This window comes from Aquarana catesbeiana, linkage group LG02, assembly GCF_042186555.1.
Source record: "Aquarana catesbeiana isolate 2022-GZ linkage group LG02, ASM4218655v1, whole genome shotgun sequence".
Taxonomy (NCBI): Eukaryota; Metazoa; Chordata; class Amphibia; order Anura; family Ranidae; genus Aquarana; species Aquarana catesbeiana.
The window spans coordinates 765,010,793-765,030,946 of record NC_133325.1 but is presented as its reverse complement, the minus strand read 5'-3'; the positions used below and the strand labels follow the sequence as shown (position 1 = coordinate 765,030,946).

The 20,154-nt window shown below is 43.9% G+C and overlaps 1 protein-coding gene across 4 annotated transcripts in view; it reads right to left on the bottom strand.

The window, feature by feature from the left end:
• LOC141129300 (uncharacterized) overlaps positions 1-20,154 on the bottom strand; it is a 75,203-nt gene that overhangs the window by 54,327 nt on the left and 722 nt on the right. The window contains exons 2-5 of one of the 4 annotated variants that reach the window (XM_073617247.1): positions 19,513-19,600; positions 16,257-16,303; positions 11,596-11,688; positions 5,463-7,404 (exon numbers count right to left, since the gene is read on the bottom strand). In XM_073617247.1, the coding sequence (XP_073473348.1) occupies positions 5,463-7,404; positions 11,596-11,688; positions 16,257-16,287 (2,066 nt within the window). In that variant the 5' untranslated portion in view covers positions 16,288-16,303; positions 19,513-19,600. Of the gene's footprint in view, positions 1-1,049; positions 7,405-11,595; positions 11,689-16,256; positions 16,304-19,512; positions 19,601-20,154 lie in introns of those variants that run through there. The other 3 variants (XM_073617249.1, XM_073617250.1, XM_073617252.1) reach the window with 3 other exon arrangements.

Sequence of the window (20,154 nt, the reverse complement as noted above, 5' to 3'; positions counted from 1 at the left end):
AACATAACACACGTCCACCCAGACAGAAGAGAGAAGTGCAGTAATTCCTGAATTAGGGGGAAATCAATTGATCTCCTAACAATTGGCCAAGGCAACTATCGCCTGGCAAATAAATTTAATAGCAACCCTGCCTAAACAGGGTGCTACATCTGCAAAGAATCCATTAATGAGAGCTACTTAGAAGTTTGTAATGTTAAAGGCAAATAGTCACAAAAAATGCCAAAGAGACAACTTCAGGGCAATTGAGTCAATATCATGCTTACCAACCCACTGGCATCCTAACAATTCTGTAACCCAAAAAAGAAGATTTGAGCAAGAGGCTGGTGTTCCGTCAGAACAGGCGACCCGTCAGATTAGGTAACGGAAGTGACGTTCTGTCAGCTGAATACTTACTGCACATGCGTAGCAGGTGTGCTAATGAGACAGAACACCTGCAGTCAGTTACTACACCCAGCTACGTCTTGAATTTCACAGACATTTTAGCAATAAACTGAGCGGATATAAATAAATATATTATATTGACATCTGTGATGCTGTTTTGAATGTTATATTTTGAAAGAAGCTGGACGCCCACAGTAGGAAGGTGGAGGAGGCCATCTTGGTACACCCTGCACTGGTCAACCTTTAGGCTTTGAAAATGTAACATGAGAACAGAATGACAGATCTCAATATACTATATTGATCTATATACGCTCACTTTATTAGTTAAATGATTATGAAATTCAAGATGTAGCTGGGTGTAGTAAGATGTCCGCTGGCGCCTTCTGACTGCAGGTGTTCTATCAGATTAGCAAGCATGCGCACTAAGTATTCAGCTGACAGAACGTCGCTTCCATTACCTAATCTGATGGGTTGCCTATTCTGACAGAACACCGGGAAAGAAAAAAAAAGTGGGGGGGGCGCGGGGGTTGCTTTTAGGGAGGGGTATGAAAATATAGAAAGAACACTCCTATGGCCACATCCGTATGGGAATTTGGTATAAAAGAAAAAATAGGGCATAAAATAGCCCAAAGGTCGGACTTTAAGGGCACAGTGGACAGTAGAAGATATAAAAATTTCAATTTTTATTTATAACAATACATGGTACAAAATGCAAAAAAAAGGATAAAGAATTAAAAACAAAAACATAATGCAAAAATGAACATGCATAGTATATAGTAGTGAGCCCCTGTGCGTGAAAGCATTTCCCTGTCTAGCTTCGACAGGACACACTCAGGGATTGTTGGAGAAAAACAGGTCTCACTATTTAAAATAAAACACATAGATAAGACTTCATGTAATAACAACATATGTTAAAAATGGATCATCATATCATATCCAACGTCATATCCAGAAGTTGTCTTTGGGAAATAGATGTATGAGTGCTGCCAGCATTGCTGCAGAGGTTGAAGGGGTGGGGGGTCAGCCTGTCAGTGCTCAGACCATACACCGCACACTGCATCAAATTGGTCTGCATGGCTGTTGTCCCAGAAGGAAGCCTCTTCTAAAGATGACGCACAAGAAAGCCCGCAGTTTGATTAAAACCAGCAGACTAAGGACATGGATTACTGGAACCGTTTCCTGTGGTCTGATGAGACCAAGATAAACTTATTTGGTTCAGATGTGTGTGTGGCGGCAACCAGGCGAGGAGTACAAAGACAAGTGTGTCTTGCCTACAGTCAAGCATGGTGGGAGTGTCATGGTCTGGGGCTGCATGAGTGCTGCTGGCACTGGGGAGCTACAGTTCTCTGAGGGAACCATGAATGCCAACATGTACTGTGACATACTGAAGCAGAGCATGATCCCCTCCCTTCAGAGACTGGGCCGCAGGGCAGTATTCCAACATGATAACGACCCCAAACACACCTCCAAGACGACCACTGCCTTGCTAAAGAAGCTGAGGGTAAAGGTGATGGACTGGCCAAGCATGTCTCCAGACCTAAACCCTATTGGGCATCTGTGGGGCATCTTCAAACGGAGGGGGGGGGGACGGGGGGCTCAGGGACATGTGTGCGGACCTACATGGATGTAAAATTTGGAGCAACGGCTCTGTTCATACATCTAGCATTTACTATTAGAGCTTTACAGCTACAAAACATGCTCATCATACACAAAATGTTTTATATTTACTGTACAGGTATACTATATGGCCAAAGGTATGCAGACACCTGACCATTACACCCCATTATATGTCCAAAAGCATATGGGAACCCCTCCAGGATTACCCAATGCAGCTTTTTACAGCGAAAGATATCATTAAAGTAGAACTATAGACAATTTTTTTTGTTTTTTATTTTGGATCGCGTAAGGGAGGTTAATAACTTCTGTTAATTTTTTTTTTTTTGCCATCTGTGTCCCATTGTGGAGATTTCCCTTCACTTCCTGTCACATAGCCGAACAGGAAGTGAGAGGAAATCCCTGCAGGAATCTTTTGGGTACCTCCCAGGTCACCAAAATTGGTGTCCCCATTGGAAGATTTTGCCTCTATTACCTTTCTGGGGACAACCCAAAATGTGGGATTTTCTTTTACTTTCAATGATAATGGTAAACAGGACAACGAGAGAGGGTGAATCTGCTTAACGGGGAGAGACGACAATAAAAACTGACAGGTGTTCTAATCCCTCTCCACTCTACCCAAAACGAAAAAAATAGTTTTGCCTTAAGTTATACTTTAACGCTGCATACATTTTAGACAGTTACGCACTTCCAGGCCCTTTTCTGCATCAGCATGACTGTGCCCCTGTACATTACATGCTCTATAAAAAACATGCTTTCTTAAATTTGGTGTGGAAGAACTCGAATGGCCTGCACACAGCCCCACAGCTCCCAACTGTCCCGGATTTCGAGGGACTGTCCCTGATTTGGAGCAATGTTCCTCAGTCCCTCATTCCTCCTCATTTGTCCCTCATTTTGGTCTGATCTATATAGATGTATATAAAATGCACTTTTTATTTTTCAAAAAGTGTTTCCCAGTGCTAAACCTTTCATCTGATTTCTAAATTGCTGCATTTGTACATTTTAAAAACCAATATGAAGGAATAGTAGTGGTAAAAAAAAAACCCTTGTGGATTTAATTAAACTTTTTTTGGGTTAATTCTACTTTAAGGGGGTGTGGCAGGGGGCGTGTCGTATGCCAACATACGTTTGATAGTAGGTGTCCCTCATTCCCATCTCAAAATGTTGGGAGGTATGTTGCCCTGACCCCAACCCTAGTGAACACCTTCAAGTTGTTTTGGAGCAGGACTTCATTACTTCTTTTTTTAACTTTGAGGATGAATTGCTCCACTCTGCCTGCAGCTCCAAAGGTCAGCAATAGCTTGTTTTAAAGCAACTTTTTTTCTTAAATAATGAATTAAAGCACCAATGTAAAAAACAAAACAAAAACAAAAACACAGGAATCCTTTCTACTGCCTGCATCACAAATTCTAAGTACATGTTTTCTTTGAACAGGATCATTTATTTTTATTATTAACCGGAAAGAGTCACTTATTTAAAAAAAAAAAAAAAAAAAAGACAACAAATGAGCTTTAAAGAGTATTCACATAACTGACTGCCCACAGCCTTGCAAGTAGACAAAGTGGCAGTTTCTATCAGAGGGTTCCTGCACAGGTTTTAATTTGTGACAAGTTCCCCTCAGCCCTGGTTCACATTGGCGCGCTTTGACATGTCAAATTGCCGGCAATGGCACCATCCTAATCGGTGCGAAGCTGCATTTGCGGCACCGCACTGATTTCAAAAAGTAGTTTCTGTATTACTTTTGGCGATTTCGGGGTGCAAGTTTCCATTGACATCTGTCTGACAGATGTCTGTGAAATCACCGCCGAAATCAGGTCTGACAGCTTAGTGTGAACCTGGGCTTAAAGCTAACCTCCAGCAAACGCCCACACTGCAAAGGTTAACCGCTCATTTAGGTCCAGGGGGCATGGAAAAATAGATTTACTTGCCCAATTCTCCACCTAGGCACTGTGGTATCATGTGAGGTGGTGGAGCGTCACAAGGAGGTTGGAGGGAGGGGATTTGTGGTGGAAAGGGGAATTTGGGGGGCTGCTGGAAAAAAGTATTGTTCAAGGAGGGGGATTTTGGGGGGGTGCAAAGAGTGGTGATTTAGGGGCATTTGTGCTGGGAGGGGAATGAGGGGAAGAAGATTTGTGCTAGGTGGGAGGACTTGGGGGCAATTTGTGCTGGGAGGGGAGGATTTGAAATTGGGGGATATGTGTACTAGGATGGGGCATTTTAGGGGTAGAGGATTTGTGCTAGGAAGGGTGAATTTTCTTGGGGAGGGGGGGATTCGGGGGATGGGGTGGCAAAGATTTGTGCTGAGATGGGGGTTTTCAGAAAGGGGCAGATTTTTGCTAACACATAATGCTCAAACGTCTTGGGGGGCGCAGTTTAGCATGTTCGCCCTGGCTCTAGATGTCCTCGTCCCGGCACTGGTACTGACATCATCAAGAATGATTCAGGGACAATAACCCTGCATTGGATGCTGAGGGACAGTCCACTGGCGGAGCAAGAGGGAGCGTTGTCTGCCGGGGACAGAGAGAATCGGGTAGGTAAAATTACTTTCGTCAAACTGTAGACTAAATGAGCATTTTCAAGGGAGAATTTTGAGGTTACCTGGAGTTTAGCTTTGAACAAGACAAAGTGGAAGAAACAGCAAAGTATAGAAGTAGCACACTCCTCTCTCCTTATCTATCCTTAATTTGTTATGTTGCCCTTTAATAAAATATTGTACAGTACACTCTTCTCCTCCATCCCCAGTGTCTCATGCTGCCCTCTATTATAATTTGGTATGGCACACTATCCTCATCTATCCCCAATTTGTTATGTTGGCCTTTACCATAACATGGTATGGTAAAGTAATACTCTGGTTGTATCCTAAAGGGGAGAAACGTGCATTAGAAAAAAAATTATAATTCCACAAAAAAGATTTAGCTTTCAGAGACTAGAAATAGATTAATGGCACTGAAATGTATTATGGAAAGAAAGATCTTCAAGTTTTAGGGAACTATGGAGTTAAACTGTATATTCTGTACCTATTTTTTTTTTTTTCAATAAAAAACCCAATACCAACAAAAAAGCCCAAAAAACACTTGTAAGCTTAAACTCTGCAAATGGCTGTTCAGTGGTTAAGTCTAGCAATAAAACGAGGGTCTAAGTAATGGACTCTCACTGCAAAAAAACTAAGCTTGTGGGTTCTAAAAACCTCGGAAAATGCAATTAGTTAGCGCAATCAGATGTCCCCTGCCCCATCTCGAGGGACATGTTGGCATCTGTGCTGATAATGCTTTAATATAACAAGTGCAAGTCAAACATGTACAGTTTGTAGTCACATTCATAGTTTCTCTTTCTGTAGAAAACTAGAAGTATATTCCCTGAACTTCAACATTTAGAAAAGTCATTACACTTTTTGCTTTGTTGGTCATTGTAAGAACTGCCTGGCCCTTTCTCTGGTCAGACTCCTCACAGAGGTAGTTCTACTTCACCTGCCATTCAAGCTTTCGTCACTCTGAGCTGCATTCTCCTCATCGTCATATCGCACGGTCCTTTTGCCCTGGTTCCGTGTATGGATCTTACTGCGACGTGTTAACTTTTTGCGGCTTCCAGTGTCCAGATCTTCCCAATTGTCATTGCTGCTGCTCCTCACCTGCTTTCTCTTTTGATCAGTTGCTTTAAGTCTCGGTGAAGAATTCCTCTTCTTCGTCCTGTGTTTGACGACACTTGTGTTGTCTGAGAGAGAGGACCCTGAATCAGAGAATTGGACTCCGTTCTTTTTAGACAATGAACTCTCTCCAGAGCTGGAGAAGTCACAGTTGTTATATTCGCTTCCTGAATTGGAGGTGTCTTCGGAGTCGCTTAATTCTTTTGTTTTTTTAGCAGGAGGAGATACTATTGAGGATGCGTAACTCTTTCGCTTTTTGCTGACCAAAGTTTTAAATGCTAAATCAGAATCACTAACAGAGCTTCTGGGTTCATGTGCAGTCCGGGGCAATGGTCTGTCTAGACAGGGACTCCGTAAGTTTGCATTAGCCTCAGCTACACAATTGGTCAGGACTACCCTACATTCCTTTAGTTGTCTATGGCTGAAAGTGCTCTGGGCTCCCTTTAATGCTGTTTCAACATTTTTGGGGGAGGACGATGAGTCTGAGTCAGATTCCACAACGCACCTATGAGAGTTGGTGGCCAGGCGAGGGCATGAAGAGTTCAAGCTCTCATCCTTACTTTGGTTGCCACCGTTGACATGATGGCTGGAGAACTTACAGTTGTTATATTCAGTTCCTGAATTGGAGATGTCTTCGGAGTCACTTAATTCTTTTGTTTTTCTAGCAGGTGGAGATACTACCAAGGATACGTCACTCTTTCGCTTTTTGCTGACCAACGTTTTAAATGCTGAATCAGAATCACTGTCAGAGCTTCTTGTTTGATGTGCAGGTTGGGGCAATGGTCTGTTTAGACAGGGACTCCGTAAATATGCATTAACCTCAGCTACACAATTGGTGAGGACTACCCTACATTCCTTTAGTTGTCTATGTCTGAAAGTTTTCTGGGCTCCCTTTAATACTGTTACAACACTTTCTGGGGAGGACGATGAGTCTGAGTCAAATTCCACAATGCGCTTACAAGAATTGGTGGCGAGGCTAAGGCATGGAGAGTCCAAGCTCTCATCCTTACTTTGGTTGCCACCATTGACATCATGGCTGGAGAACTTACAGTTGTTATATTCAGTTCCTGAATTGGAGGTGTCTTCGGAGTCGTTTAATAGTTTTGTTTTTCTAGCAGAAGGAGATGCTACCGAGGATGCGTCACGCTTTCGCTTTTTTCTGACCAAAGTTTCAAATGCTGAATCAGAATCACTGTCGGAGCCTGTTGGTTTATGTGCAGTCCGGGGCAATGGTCTGTCTAGACAGGGGCTCCGTAAGTATGCATTAGCCGCTGCTACACAATTGGTCAGGACTACCCTACATTCCTGGAGCTGTCTATGGCTGAGATTATTCTGGGCTCCCTTTGATACTGTCACAACACTTTCTGAGTCTGAGTCAGATTCCACAATGCACCTACGAAACTTTAAACAAGTCCTTTTTGGGGTTTTAGAGGCTCTCCTCCTTCTGCGCTCTTGATCACTCTCACTCCCGGTCTCTTCCTCACTGCCATCTAAGAGCAGTTTATTGGCCCTTGTCGCAGCTGTCCGGGGTGGCAGTGTTCTGCTGTTTTTGCTTACGCTACAGTCACTATCTGAAGTGAAGGCACTGTCTTCCACCTCAGTCATACACTTTATCTTACTGGCCGCCATGGCAGCGCTCTTGCGGAGAGTTTTCTTCCTTGTTCCCCGATGAGAGTTTTCCTCAGATGCAGAGTCTGAATCATCAGAATAACTTCCAATTTTCTGTTTGACAGATGCAGTTCTCCTTTGGTTATTGCACTGAGATGCTAAACCAAAAAAGAAAAAACAAGTTATATTTCTCAAAAGACCAAAAAAATTGAGGCATGGGCAGAGTATGTGTACACAGACCTCTTACTTCAAGGGAATGTTTGAGGGGATAAATATGAGCTGCTATTTCTGCCTTTTTTAATTTAACCACTTTCCACCCAGCCTATTGTCAGATGATGACTGGGTGGGACATTTGTCATTCAGGGTGGATGTCATATGGCGTCCCCCCCAAACACGCTGCGTTCCAGTGCAATCTGTCACCAGCTGTGTCCACTATATGACTGATCAGTGTACCAACCTGCTGTCGGTACCATGTGATCACTGTGACCAATCACAGCAGATCACATGACAATTGTAAACAAGGAATGGCTTTAAACCATACAATTTCTTGTGTACAATTGTGTTGCTAGCTGTGATTGGTCGCAGGGATCACATGTTACAGACAGGGTCAATCACAGCCCATCTGTACCATGTGATTAGCTGTGGGCAATAAACAGATAACCACAATACTAAACACTGAATTAATCAATTTCACTCAGTAAAAATGGTTGCTTATACCAGTGAAATTCACTGGTATAAGCAATCATAATGTGTAAAAAAAAAATCCTGATCACCTCCCCAGGAAGGGAAACTTTTTTTTCTTTAACATTTATGGACTTTTTTCCTTTGTATAGCTCTATACAGTGCCTTGAAAAAGTATTGCAGGCTCGTAAACTCATTCTGCAATTGTGGAAATTGGACAGAGTACCCACCCACAAAGAATGGGTAAGTAATACGGGTTATACTCTCACACTGGAGAAAATTATCTTCCAGCATAGAGGGAGTCCCAGCAAATTTGACAGACTATGGGGTGATTGGTTGGCGGTCCCGGGACTTGCTCCCACGGAGCTGGTAATGGATAATTCTTATAATGACTCATTTATCCTCTGCTACTGGTCTATAAAAGTATCTATTGTACAAGATTACCATTTGACTATGCCCGCTATAATGTACCGTAGTATGTGCTTGTTTGACCTGGAATCCGACTGTTGAGAATATGCTTTATGGTTGTAATTGTGATGTATATTTGCTTCAGTTTAATAAACGCTATGTCTGATTTAAACACTTAAGGACCAAGCCTCTTTCTGAGATTTGTTGCTTACAAGTTAAAATCATTTTTTTTTTTGCTAGAAAATTACTTAGAACCCCCAAACATTATATATTGTTTTTTTTCTAACACCCTAGAGAATAAAATGGAGGTCTCATATTTTTTCACTAAAATGCAATACAAAAAAAGAAAAAAATGTAATTTGTAAAAAAAAATTTAAAAAAATTGTCCCTTTTAAGAGCTGTGGGCAGAAGTGAAGTTTTGACGTCGCTTCCGCCCTACAATGGTATAGAGCTGGGTGGGGGCCATTTTCCCCTCACTCAGCTCCATACCACAGAGGGGAGAGGACGCGACTGCCTCCGCCACTGCCGGCGGCTCCGGTAAGTGACGGGAGGGGGGTCCTCTCCCGCCACCGATAAAAGTGATCTCATGGCGAATCCGCTGCAGAGACCACTTTTATCTGAAACCGGACTACTCACCGAAGAAGAGGATACCGGGATTATGGCAGCTAGCTGCTGCCATAACAACGATGTTCCTCTTCAAAGTGCTGACGTATATCGTCGTGAGCCAGTCCAGAAGTGGTTAACAAGATATTAGACACACATGAGATAAAATACACGAAAAAGTGCAAAAGTGATTAAAACCCTCTCCCCTGTCCACCATCCATTCAGAAACCTGGGCTTCAATGATACAATGGGGGGCCTAGGGAGATTCTGAGTAAAGCAAATAAACCACAGGTAATAGCATAAATGTTGACCTAGGCAGCTAAAATCCTACAGGTAGTCAAAAATGGATCACATAAGCCAACTCAGATGGTGTCATAACTGCTTTTAAAGATATACGTAGCTTGCTCGACTAGTTTCGCAACAATAAATGTGCTTCTTCTGGAGATAGATCAATACATATTAGAACAACGTTCTTGCTGTCAAAGAAGCACAACACCCTAATGGACACAGACGCAGATGGAGCAGCAGGACAATACAAAAATAGATCTAGACCAAAGTCTATAGAGGTATAACTGTATACGTGAGGCAAGTGTCTCTACATAAAAGGCTTAAAGAGGTTGTAAACCTTCGTGTTTTTCACCTTAATGCATCCTATGATCAACTGATCAAATCTGAATGTAAAATACATGGGCTTCATTAAAAGCTTTGAACATCTCACAAAGCACTGTTCAATCCATCATCCAAAAATGAAAAGAGTATGGCACAACTGCAAACCTATCAAGACATGGCTGTCCACCTAAACTGACCGGCCGGGCAAGAAGAACATTAATCAGAGAAGCAGCCAAGAGGCCCATGGTAACTCTGGAGGAGCTGCAGAGATCCACAGCTCAGGTGGGAGAATCTGTCCACAGGACAACTATTAGTTGTGCTCTCCACAAATCTGGCCTTTATGGAAGAGTGACAAGAAGAAAGACATTGTTGAAAGAAAGCCATAGGAAGTCTCATTTTCAGTTTGCTAGAAGCCATGTGGGGGACAGAGCAAACATGTGGAAGAAGGTGCTTTGGGCAGATGAGACCAAAATGTAACTTTTTGGGCGTTAAGCAAAACGCTATGTGGGGCGGAAAACCAACACTACACATCACCCTGAACACACCATCCCCACCGTGAAACATGGTGGTGGCAGCATCATGTTGTGGGGATGCTTTTCTTCAGCAGGGACAGAGAAGCTGGTCAGAGTTGATGGGAAGATGGATGGAGCCAAATACAGGGCAATCTTAGAAGAAAACCTGTTATGCCCCGTACACACAGTCAGATTTTCCGAAGGAAAATGTGCGATCGGAGCTTGTTGTCGGAAATTACAACCGTGTGTAGGCTCCATCGGACTTTTTCCATCGGATTTTCCGACACACAAAGTTTGAGAGCAGGCTATAACATTTTCCGACAACAAAATACATTGTCGGAATTTCCGATCGTGTGTACACAAATCCGACGGACAAAGTGCCACGCATGCTCAGAATAAATAAAGAGATGAAAGCTATTGGCTACTGCCCCGTTTATAGTCCCGACGTACGTGTTTTACGTCACCGCGTTCAGAATGATCGGATTTTCCGACAACTTTGTGTGACCATGTGTATGCAAGACAAGTTTGAGCCAACATCCGTCGGAAAAAATCGTAGGATTTTGTTGTCAAAATGTCCGATCAATGTCCGACCTTGTGCACGGGGCATTAGAGTCTGCAAAAGACTTGAAACTGGGGAGGAGTTTCACCTTCCAGCAGGACAACGACCCTAAACATACAGCCAGAGCTACAATGGAATGGTTTAGATCAAAGCATATTCATGTGTTAGAATGGTCCAATCAAAGTCCAGACCTAAATCTAATTGGGAATTTTTGACAAGACTTGAACATTGTCGTTCATAGATGCTCTCCATCCAATCTGACAGAGCTTGAGATATTTTGCAAAGAAGAATGGGCAAAAAATGTCCCTCTCTAGATGTGCAAAGCTGGTAGAGACATCCCCAAAAAGACTTGCAGCTGTAATTGCAGTGAAAGGAGGTTCTACAAAGTATTGAATCAGGGGGGATGAATACAAATGTACCCCCCACACTTTTCACATAATCATTTGTAGAAAATTTGGAAAATTACTTCCCAATTATGTGCCACTTTGTGTTGGTCTATCTCTATCACATAAAATCCCAATAAAATACGTTTATATTTTTGGTTGTAACATGACAAAATGTGGAGAATTTCAAGGGGTATGAATACTTTTTCAAGGCACTGTTTGTCTTAAAGTAATTCTATAAAACTCATTTAAACTGAAAAATGACCTGGTCATGAAGGGGTTTTACAGGCTGGTACTCAAATGGGTAAACACAATGAAAAACCACAACACTTTTCATACTTCTGGGAAAATGTAATGGTTACTTAGTTGGTAAAGTTGAATAAAGACACTAACCCATCCAGTTCAACTTCATTTTCATGCAACCCTTTCAGATAAACAGAATATTTTTCTGATAGACCTACCCAACACAGCTGGAATTAAAGACATTGGTGTATCTCACGTTGTAACACCTGATCTCTGCGCCTGCTATTAGTGGCTCTGCCCTTGGAGCCATTATCTTGTTATGTTTGGAATCAGTTTTGTCATGGGACTTACCACCAGAGCTAGAAGATGACGTGCGGGAGGAATGTGCCGAAGCAGAGGTAGAGGAGGATGAAGAGGAGGATGAAGAGGAGTCTGTGTCACTCTCTATAAAAGGATATACACAATACATGTTACTTACCAACACAAAGGAACACTAAAGTCATTTTACATTACAGGCAGAAGCGGCCGGTCCATAAGGGGCGCAGGGGTGCCGCCCCCCACGGTTTCCGTGCAGGGATGCATTCGGGGCACCGGACTCATAGGGTTCTATGAGTTTTTTTTTTCTCTTCAAGCCACGTGATTAGAGCCTGAGGCTCCAATTGGCTTGAAAAAGGTTGGGCTCGGGGCGCAGTGCCCACCCACTTGTGACACTAGCGAATCAATATTTGATTTCCGGCTTCTCCTCCCGGCCAATCAGGGCAGGAGACGGATCTAAAGAAGACTGGGTTAGCCGGGAGGAGAAGCCAGGGAAGCTGCGGCGCAGTTACCCTGGAGGAGTGAATGGGGACCTGGGGGGGGGGGGGGGGGGGTTATTTGCCGCCCCCCCCCCCCAAAAAAAAAGTTTAGCACCAGCCGCCACTGAATATATATACTGTATAAATATATATATATATCTCAATCCAAATTTCTTGGCTTGAAACTGCTCCAATTCTCTTGTGTAATGTCTAGAATTTATTTCAAGTGTATATCAAATGTATCAATATATAACATTTTACCTGTTGATGCACTTGAAATAAATTCTAGACGTTGAGTGAAAGACTTTTGGAGTACTGTAACTTTCTTGGATTTATAAAACACTGTACAGTTTAGAGCCTATTAGTTGTTCTCTGCCAAGAAATACTGGAAATACAGTATATGCATAATATTAGCCCCCACCCCACCCCAAACCCACCACCCCCACTCCCTCCCAATGACTCTTCTTCTTCTTCTTATATTGTTCATTTTTTTATTTTGTAACCCACTTGTTCATGTTAATACAACCTATCCCCTATATCCTTAGTGCTCACCCTGCCACATGCAGCTCTTTGGTTCTTGTGTGATGCCTGGAGCCCAGCATTCCCTAGGGGGGAGTGGGGATTTGTAGAGGGGCTGTAATGTCAATGATCTCTAGCAGTCATACCCCCATTTTGATAGCTGTACAGGTGCATGACTCCGAAAGCACACTGTCTGTGCACCCGCATGGCAAATTAAGAGCAGCGGGGATGCATGGGAAACAGGGAACACCTATGCATCCTCATGAGGGCAAACACGGCCCTCACACAGGTGTATTCTGCAGTTCACCCGTGTGAACGAGGCCTTAGGTCAAATGTCAAATCAGAGCCTATTGCCGGCAATAGAAGCGCCCCAATAGGTGCAATGCCGCACCGATTTCCAAAAGTAGTTCCTGCACTATTTTTGGCGACTTCTAGGTTGATTTAATTAGACATCTGTGCATGAATCCGCAACAGATGTCTTTTAAGACACCCCCGAAGTCAGACTGAAGCGTGGCTTTGAAATCGTGCGCGTTTATTTGAACTTGCGCAATTTCAAAGCCTGATTGCACACCTTAAATTAACATGGTGGCCAGATGAGAAAAAAATAAACCAATCCATTTAGCTGGTAAATACCACTTTATTAGGTACACCTGTTCAATTGTTGGGTAACACAAATTTCTAATCAGCCAATCGCATGGTAGCAGCTCAGTGCATTTAGGCATCTAGACATGGTGAAGACTTCAAACTGAGAATGGGGAAGAAAGGGGATTTAAATGACTTTGGACGTGGTATGGTTGTTGGTGCCAGACAGGCTGGTCTGAGTATTTCAAAAACTGCTGATCTACTGGGAATTTCACGCACAACCGTCTCTCGGGTTTACAGAGAATGGTCCGGAAAAGAGAAAATATTCAGTGTGCGGCAGTTGTGTGGGGAAAAATAAAAATAGGACAAAGTTGCGCTACCAGTTTTAAACAATCAGAAAAAAATTGTTATGCCGCGTAAACACGACCGGTTTTGCCGTCGGAATAAACTCGGAAGGTTTCTCCGATGGAACTCCATTCAAGCGGTCTTGCCTACACACGGTCACACCAAACTCCGACCGTCCAGAACGCGGTGACGTACAACACTTACGACGGGACTAGAAAAAGGAAGTTCAATAGCCAGTAGCCAATAGCTTCCGTCTCGTACTTGCTTCAGAGCATGCGCCGTTTTTGATCCGTCGGAACAGCATACAGACGATCGTGTTTCCCGATAGGAATTGGGTCCGTCTGAAATATTTAGAACATGTTCTATTTCTAGGTCCGTCAGAATTTTCAAAAAGAAAAGTCCGATGAGGCACACACACGATCGGAATAGATGATGAAAAGCTTCCATCTGACTTTTTCTGTCGGAAATTCCGCTCGTGTGTACGCGGCTTTAGGGTACATAGCCTGCTAGGCTCGATATACCGCGCTTTTTTTTATTATTGTCTGTGATCACGTTTGTACACTTCGTGAGGGATGCTTTGTACATTTTTTTTAGCCATTTTATTCTAATAAAATTATTGATACCGGAGTTATCTGCTCTAGGTGGAGGCCTTTTTATCTTTCTTTTCCCATGATTCACTCCGCCGGGTGGAAGAGGTCATACACCTTCTCGCTGGTGTTCGGATGGTGACGGCTTCTCATGGTATCTTCTTGAAGTTGATGCTGACACGCACTGTCCCGTTTGCAGAGATCCTGGAGGATTTATCGTGGATGAACGTTTTATGCTTGATTGACTCACCACTGCTGGTGTGTGGGTCCGCACTCGGGGGTAAGAGTACCCATTGCCTTTCCTTGATGTTTGATGTACATCTATAACTACCATATGTGAAGTCACGTCTACCATGTATACCTGTTATTTATGCCTTTGATTGCACCAATTTATCTCCTATAAAAAGACTATATTTATTGTTTCTATGAACCATCTAGAAACTGTATTATATGATCTACTGAGTGAACTTACTTTGATTAGACAAACACTTTAGGTGTAGTCACTTGATGGACCTTTTATGTCTTTTTTGCAACTGTGATATGTTCATATGAGATTCCTCTCTTTTCTTTTTCTTCATTTGTTATGAATACGTTCTAACACACTCATATATAGTTTTACTCATGAGTTCACTTGGCGAACATCCTCCCCAAAAAGTGTTTTTGGGGGGACATATTCCTTGTGTGGGGGAAATGCCTTGTTGACGTCAGAGGAGAATGGGCAGGCTGGTTTGAGATGATAGAAAGGCAACAGTAACTCAAATAACCACTCGTTACATCCAAGGTATGCAGAATACCATCTCTGAATGCACAACACATTGAACCTTAAAGTAGATGGACTACAGCAGCAGAAGACCACACCGGATGCCACTCCTGTCCCCTAAGAACAGGATACTGAGGGTACAATTTGCACAGAATCACCAAAATTGGACAATAGAAGAGTGGAAAAAGGTTGCCTGGTCTGATGAGTCTCGACATTAAGCTGTGACATTCAGATGGTCGGGTCAGAATTTTTGGCGTAAATAACATGAAAGCATGGATCCATTCTGCCTTGTATCAATGGTTCAGGCTGGTGGTGGTGGTGTATTGGTGTGGGGGGATATTTTCTTGGCCCCTTAGTACCAATTGAGTATCATTTAAATTCCACGGCCTACCTGAGTATTGTTGTTGATCATGTCCATCCCTTTCTGACTACAGTGTCCCCATCTTCTGATGGCTCCTTCCAGCAGGATAATGCACCATGTCACAAAGCTCCAATCATCTCACCACTGGACAATGAGGTCTCTGTACTCCAATGGCCTCCACAGTCACCAGATCTTATCCAATAGAGCACCTTTGGGATGTGGTGGAAGGGGAGATTCGCATCATGGATGTGCAGCCGACAAATCTGCAGCAACTGCGTGATGCTATCATGTCAATATTGAAGGGTTAGAAACAGTTAATGCACTGTAACATTAAATGCTTGAGAAACAAAGTGTCCTTCTGCTGTACTTTCACACATAGCATAACAGCAGGCCAAACGAGCCCCATAAATAACGGAATGTGAGACTATGTCCCCAGACAGGCTGACCACCAATGTCCTGTGACGCATGTTGCTACTTGCTAGTTTGAATATAGCTATACATGTATATGCTTGATGTCTTGTCCCCTCCTCTTGTGCTACGTGACGCCTTTTGTTCTGAGTTTTTATAAAATCTCGAGCCAAGCTACCATTAAAGCTGAGCATACTTTGAGACCATTTTGTGTCTTCTTCATTTGTTTGCTCCCAGAGCTCTGCAGAGGAATCCACTGGCCATTCATATTAACCGGGCAGAATTAACCCTTTCAAATATGGACCAAAATCTCTGAGGAACGTTTCCAACACCTTTTTGGATCTATGCCACGAAGAATGAAGGCAAAAGGGGGTCCAACCCGGTACTAGCAAGGTGTACCTAATAATGTGGCCATTAAGTGTGTGTGGCCCTCATGTAGCAGGTTGGGTACTCGGGTAGTACGGTGAGTGAGCGTTGTCACCCTAGGACAGGAAGTGTGTTACTGGTAGAATTGCCAGGTGTAACTAAATAAGAAAGTCAAACTAATGAAGCCACCACATCTAGGGACTGATAAGCTCCAAGATATTACATTTTGGTTCTTGGGATCCTGCACAGAGGCCCTTCCAAACATACCCCCGATACATGGAGCACCTTACCTTCCACTACATCTGATGCATCAGTTTTCATTTTGGAGTATGCAGACCTGATAAGAAGAAAATTTGGGAGGATTGAAATAGAATGATTTTGCAGGGCATGATTTAATGGATTGAAAACGTGTTAAACTGTTCAAGAGCAAGAGGAGATTTGCCATATATAAAAAGAGGACCTGTCACCTACAGCAAAGTCACAGCAATCAATTCAAGAATATGTAAACCCAACATTTCATATTCCTGATAGGTATACAGTGAGGACGGAAAGTATTCAGACCCCCTTACATTTTTCACTCTTTGTTATATTGCAGCCATTTGCTAAAATCATTTAAGTTCATTTTTTCCTCATTAATGTACACACAGCACCCAATATTGACAGAAAAACACAGAATTGTTGACTTTTTTGCAGATTTCTATAAAAAGAAAAACTGAAATATCACATGGTCCTAAGTATTCAGACCCTTTGCTCAGTATTTAGTAGAAGCCCCCTTTTGATCTAATACAGTCATGAGTCTTTTTGGGAAAGATGCAACAAGTTTTTCACACCTGGATTTGGGGATCCTCTGCCATTCCTCCTTGCAGATCCTCTCCAGTTCTGCCAGGTTGGATGGTAAACGTTGGTGGACAGCCATTTTTAGGTCTCTCCAGAGATGCTCAACTGGGTTTAAGTCAGGGCTCTGGCTGGGCAATTCAAGAACAGTCACAGAGTTGTTGTGAAGCCACTCCTTTGTTATTTTAGCTGTGTGCTTAGGGTCATTGTCTTGTTGGAAGGTAAACCCTCGGCCCAGTCTGAGGTCCTGAGCACTCTGGAGAAGGTTTTCGTCCAGGATATCCTTGTACTTGGCCGCATTCATCTTTCCCTCGATTGCAACCAGTCGCCCTGTCCCTGCCGCTGAAAAACACACCCACAGCATGATGCTGCCACCACCATGCTTCACTGTTGGGACTGTATTGGACAGGTGATGAGCAGTGCCTGGTTTTCTCCACACACACCGCTTAGAATTAAGGCCAAAAAGTTCTATCTTGGTCTCATCAGACCAGAGAATCTTAATCAGGGCCAGATTTGTCAAAAGGCCACCAATGGCCAGGCCTCAGGGCGGCAGTGGTGCAGGGGCGGCCCTTTCGGGCAGCCCATTAAAGCCTATTAGGGGCACTGGCACCGATGCCCGTAGAAAAGATGGGCGCGAGCCGAACACGCAACTGCGCATGCGCTGTTCTGAAGCCGGCCGGGCTAGGGAAAGCTCGTACGCGCTCGGCCGGGCGGCACATGCGCAGTAGCATGATTGCGCCGCCCGCCGCCATTTTTGAAAAATTCGTAGGTAGTAATGTCACCGGTGCGACGGCGGGGGAGAGAGATGACATCTCTCATTGCCCGCACTGCTGTTCCTCCATCTGATGGCAGGCAGCATGGCAAATGACATCCCTAGCTGGTGGCAGGCAGTGTGGCAAGTGACATCCCCATCTGGTGGCAGGCATAGTGGCAAGTGACATCCCCATCTGGTGGCAGGCAGCGTGGCAAGTGACATCCCCATCTGGTGGTAGGCAGCGTGGCAAGTGACATCCCCATCTGGTGGCAGGCATAGTGGCAAGTGACCCCCCCTATCTGGTGGCAGGCAGCGTGGCAAGTGACCCCCCCCTATCTGGTGGCAGGCAGCGTGGCAAGTGACATCCCCATCTGGTGCCAGGCAGCGTGGCAAGTGACATCCCCATCTGGTGGCAGGCATAGTGGCAAGTGACATCCCCATATGGTTGCAGGCAGCGTGGCAAGTGACATCCCTAGCTGGTGGCAGGCAGCGTGGCAAGTGACATCCCCAGCTGGTGGCAGGCAGCGTGGCAAGTGACATCTCCATCTGGTGGCAGGCAGCGTGGCAAGTGACATCTCCATCTGGTGGCAGGCAGCGTGTCAAGTGACAAGAGATGGTGGCAAGTGACACTCAGGGCTCCCAATGATTCTGCATTATGGTGAGTTTTATTTATTTTATATTACAATGTAATGATAGAAATAATGTTTTTCAATCATCCTGATTGAAGCACTAACACCAGCCATTGCCCTGAAAAATCCTTACCCCTCGCGCGCTTACCCTGAAGTATTTTCAGTCTGTACAATTAAAGCCAGTTATTTTCAGTGTTCGATAAAGGACGTGAAGTGTGTGTGTGTGATTGAAGGACCCTGTCTTGGGGCGGCAAAGGGAGTAAATTCGGGCCTGATCTTATTTCTCACCATCTTGGAGTCCTTCAGGTGTTTTTTTTTAGCAAACTCCATGCAGGCTTTCATGTGTCTTGCACTGAGGAGAGGCTTCCGTTGGGCCACTCTGCCATAAAGCCCCGACTGGTGGAGGGCTGCAGTGATGGTTGACTTTCTACAACTTTCTCCTATCTCCCGACTGCATCTCTGGAGCTCAGCCACAGTGATCTTTGGGTTCTTCTTTACCTCTCTCACCAAGGCTCTTCTCCCCCGATAGCTCAGTTTGGCCGGACGGCCAGCTCTAGGAAGGGTTCTGGTCGTCCCAAACGTCTTCCATTGAAGGATTATGGAGGCCACTGTGCTCTTAGGAACCAACATTTTTGTAACCTTGGCCAGATCTGTGCCTTGCCACAATTCTGTCTCTGAGCTCTTCAGGCAGTTCCTTTGACCTCATGATGCTCATTTGCTCTGACATGCACTGTGAGCTGTAAGGTCTTATACAGACAGGTGTGTGGCTTTCCTAATCAAGTCCAATCAGTATAATCAAACACAGCTGGACTCAAATGAAGGTGTAGAACCATCTCAAGGATGATCAGAAGAAATGGACAGCACCTGAGTTAAATATATGAGTGTCACAGCAAAGGGTCTGAATACTTAGGACCATGTGATATTTCAGTTTTTCTTTTTTAATAAATCTGCAAAAATGTCAACAATTCTGTGTTTTTCTGTCAATATGGGGTGCTGTGTGTACATTAATGAGGAAAAAAATATGAATTTAAATGATTTTAGTAGATGGCTGCAATATAACAAAGAGTGAAAAATGTAAGGGGGTCTGAATACTTTCCGTCCCCACTGTATGTGTGTGCGGTACTATGTACTTGTATTAAAAAGTATCCTGTTCTCTTTGTATTGCTTCCTTTTGTGTGAAATCCCTGGTGTTCCTGCCAGACCCTCTGCTTTCTTATTAAAAAAAAAACCACACTAAGCATGAGTACACTGTGCTGGGAACTCAGCCTGCTCTCCTCCAATTATCAGACTTCTGGATTAGGTAAAAAAAAATACTTTAATACCACTCACAATTATGGATAGCGTTGGGAAGGGTTAGAACCTCTGTTAATATTTGAATGCACTCTGTGTCCTCTTTAGGGAGATCTCCCCATGGGACCTTGAAGAGCAAAAAAAACAAAAACAAACAAAGAGGTCATTTAGCTGGAATTGACCATTTACACGTATTCTGGCTCACTGTAAGTAGTAGGCGAAAGAGCCTCAGGTGGGGCAATCTTTAGCAGCCAATCAGAAAAAAATCTTTGAGGCTGGGTTCACATTAGTGAAAATTGGATGTGGATCCCCCCCCCGTCTAATTCGCATGACAAGAGACTGCAGCCGGTTCACACATATCTGTGGCGGCAGCGGAGCTGATTGCACAGAGGTCCTGTGCGTCTTTGGCGTCTTTCAGGTCCGAATTCAGGCAATAATTGGGGCCTGATTCATCCCTGAAACTGAGAACAGGGACGCATCGGACCCCCTACTGTGAGCCGCATCTGTATTAGGTGTGAACCCACCCTAAAGTGTTACTGAACCCAGGAGCCTGCATTCACTATATCTGATCTCCCACAGTACACAGAACATGGAAATCCAATAGTTTAGTAAACTCAAACTGCTATATACCTTTTCTCATCAGCAGTATATAGCAGTCTTGTGACTTCTATCAGTGTCTGG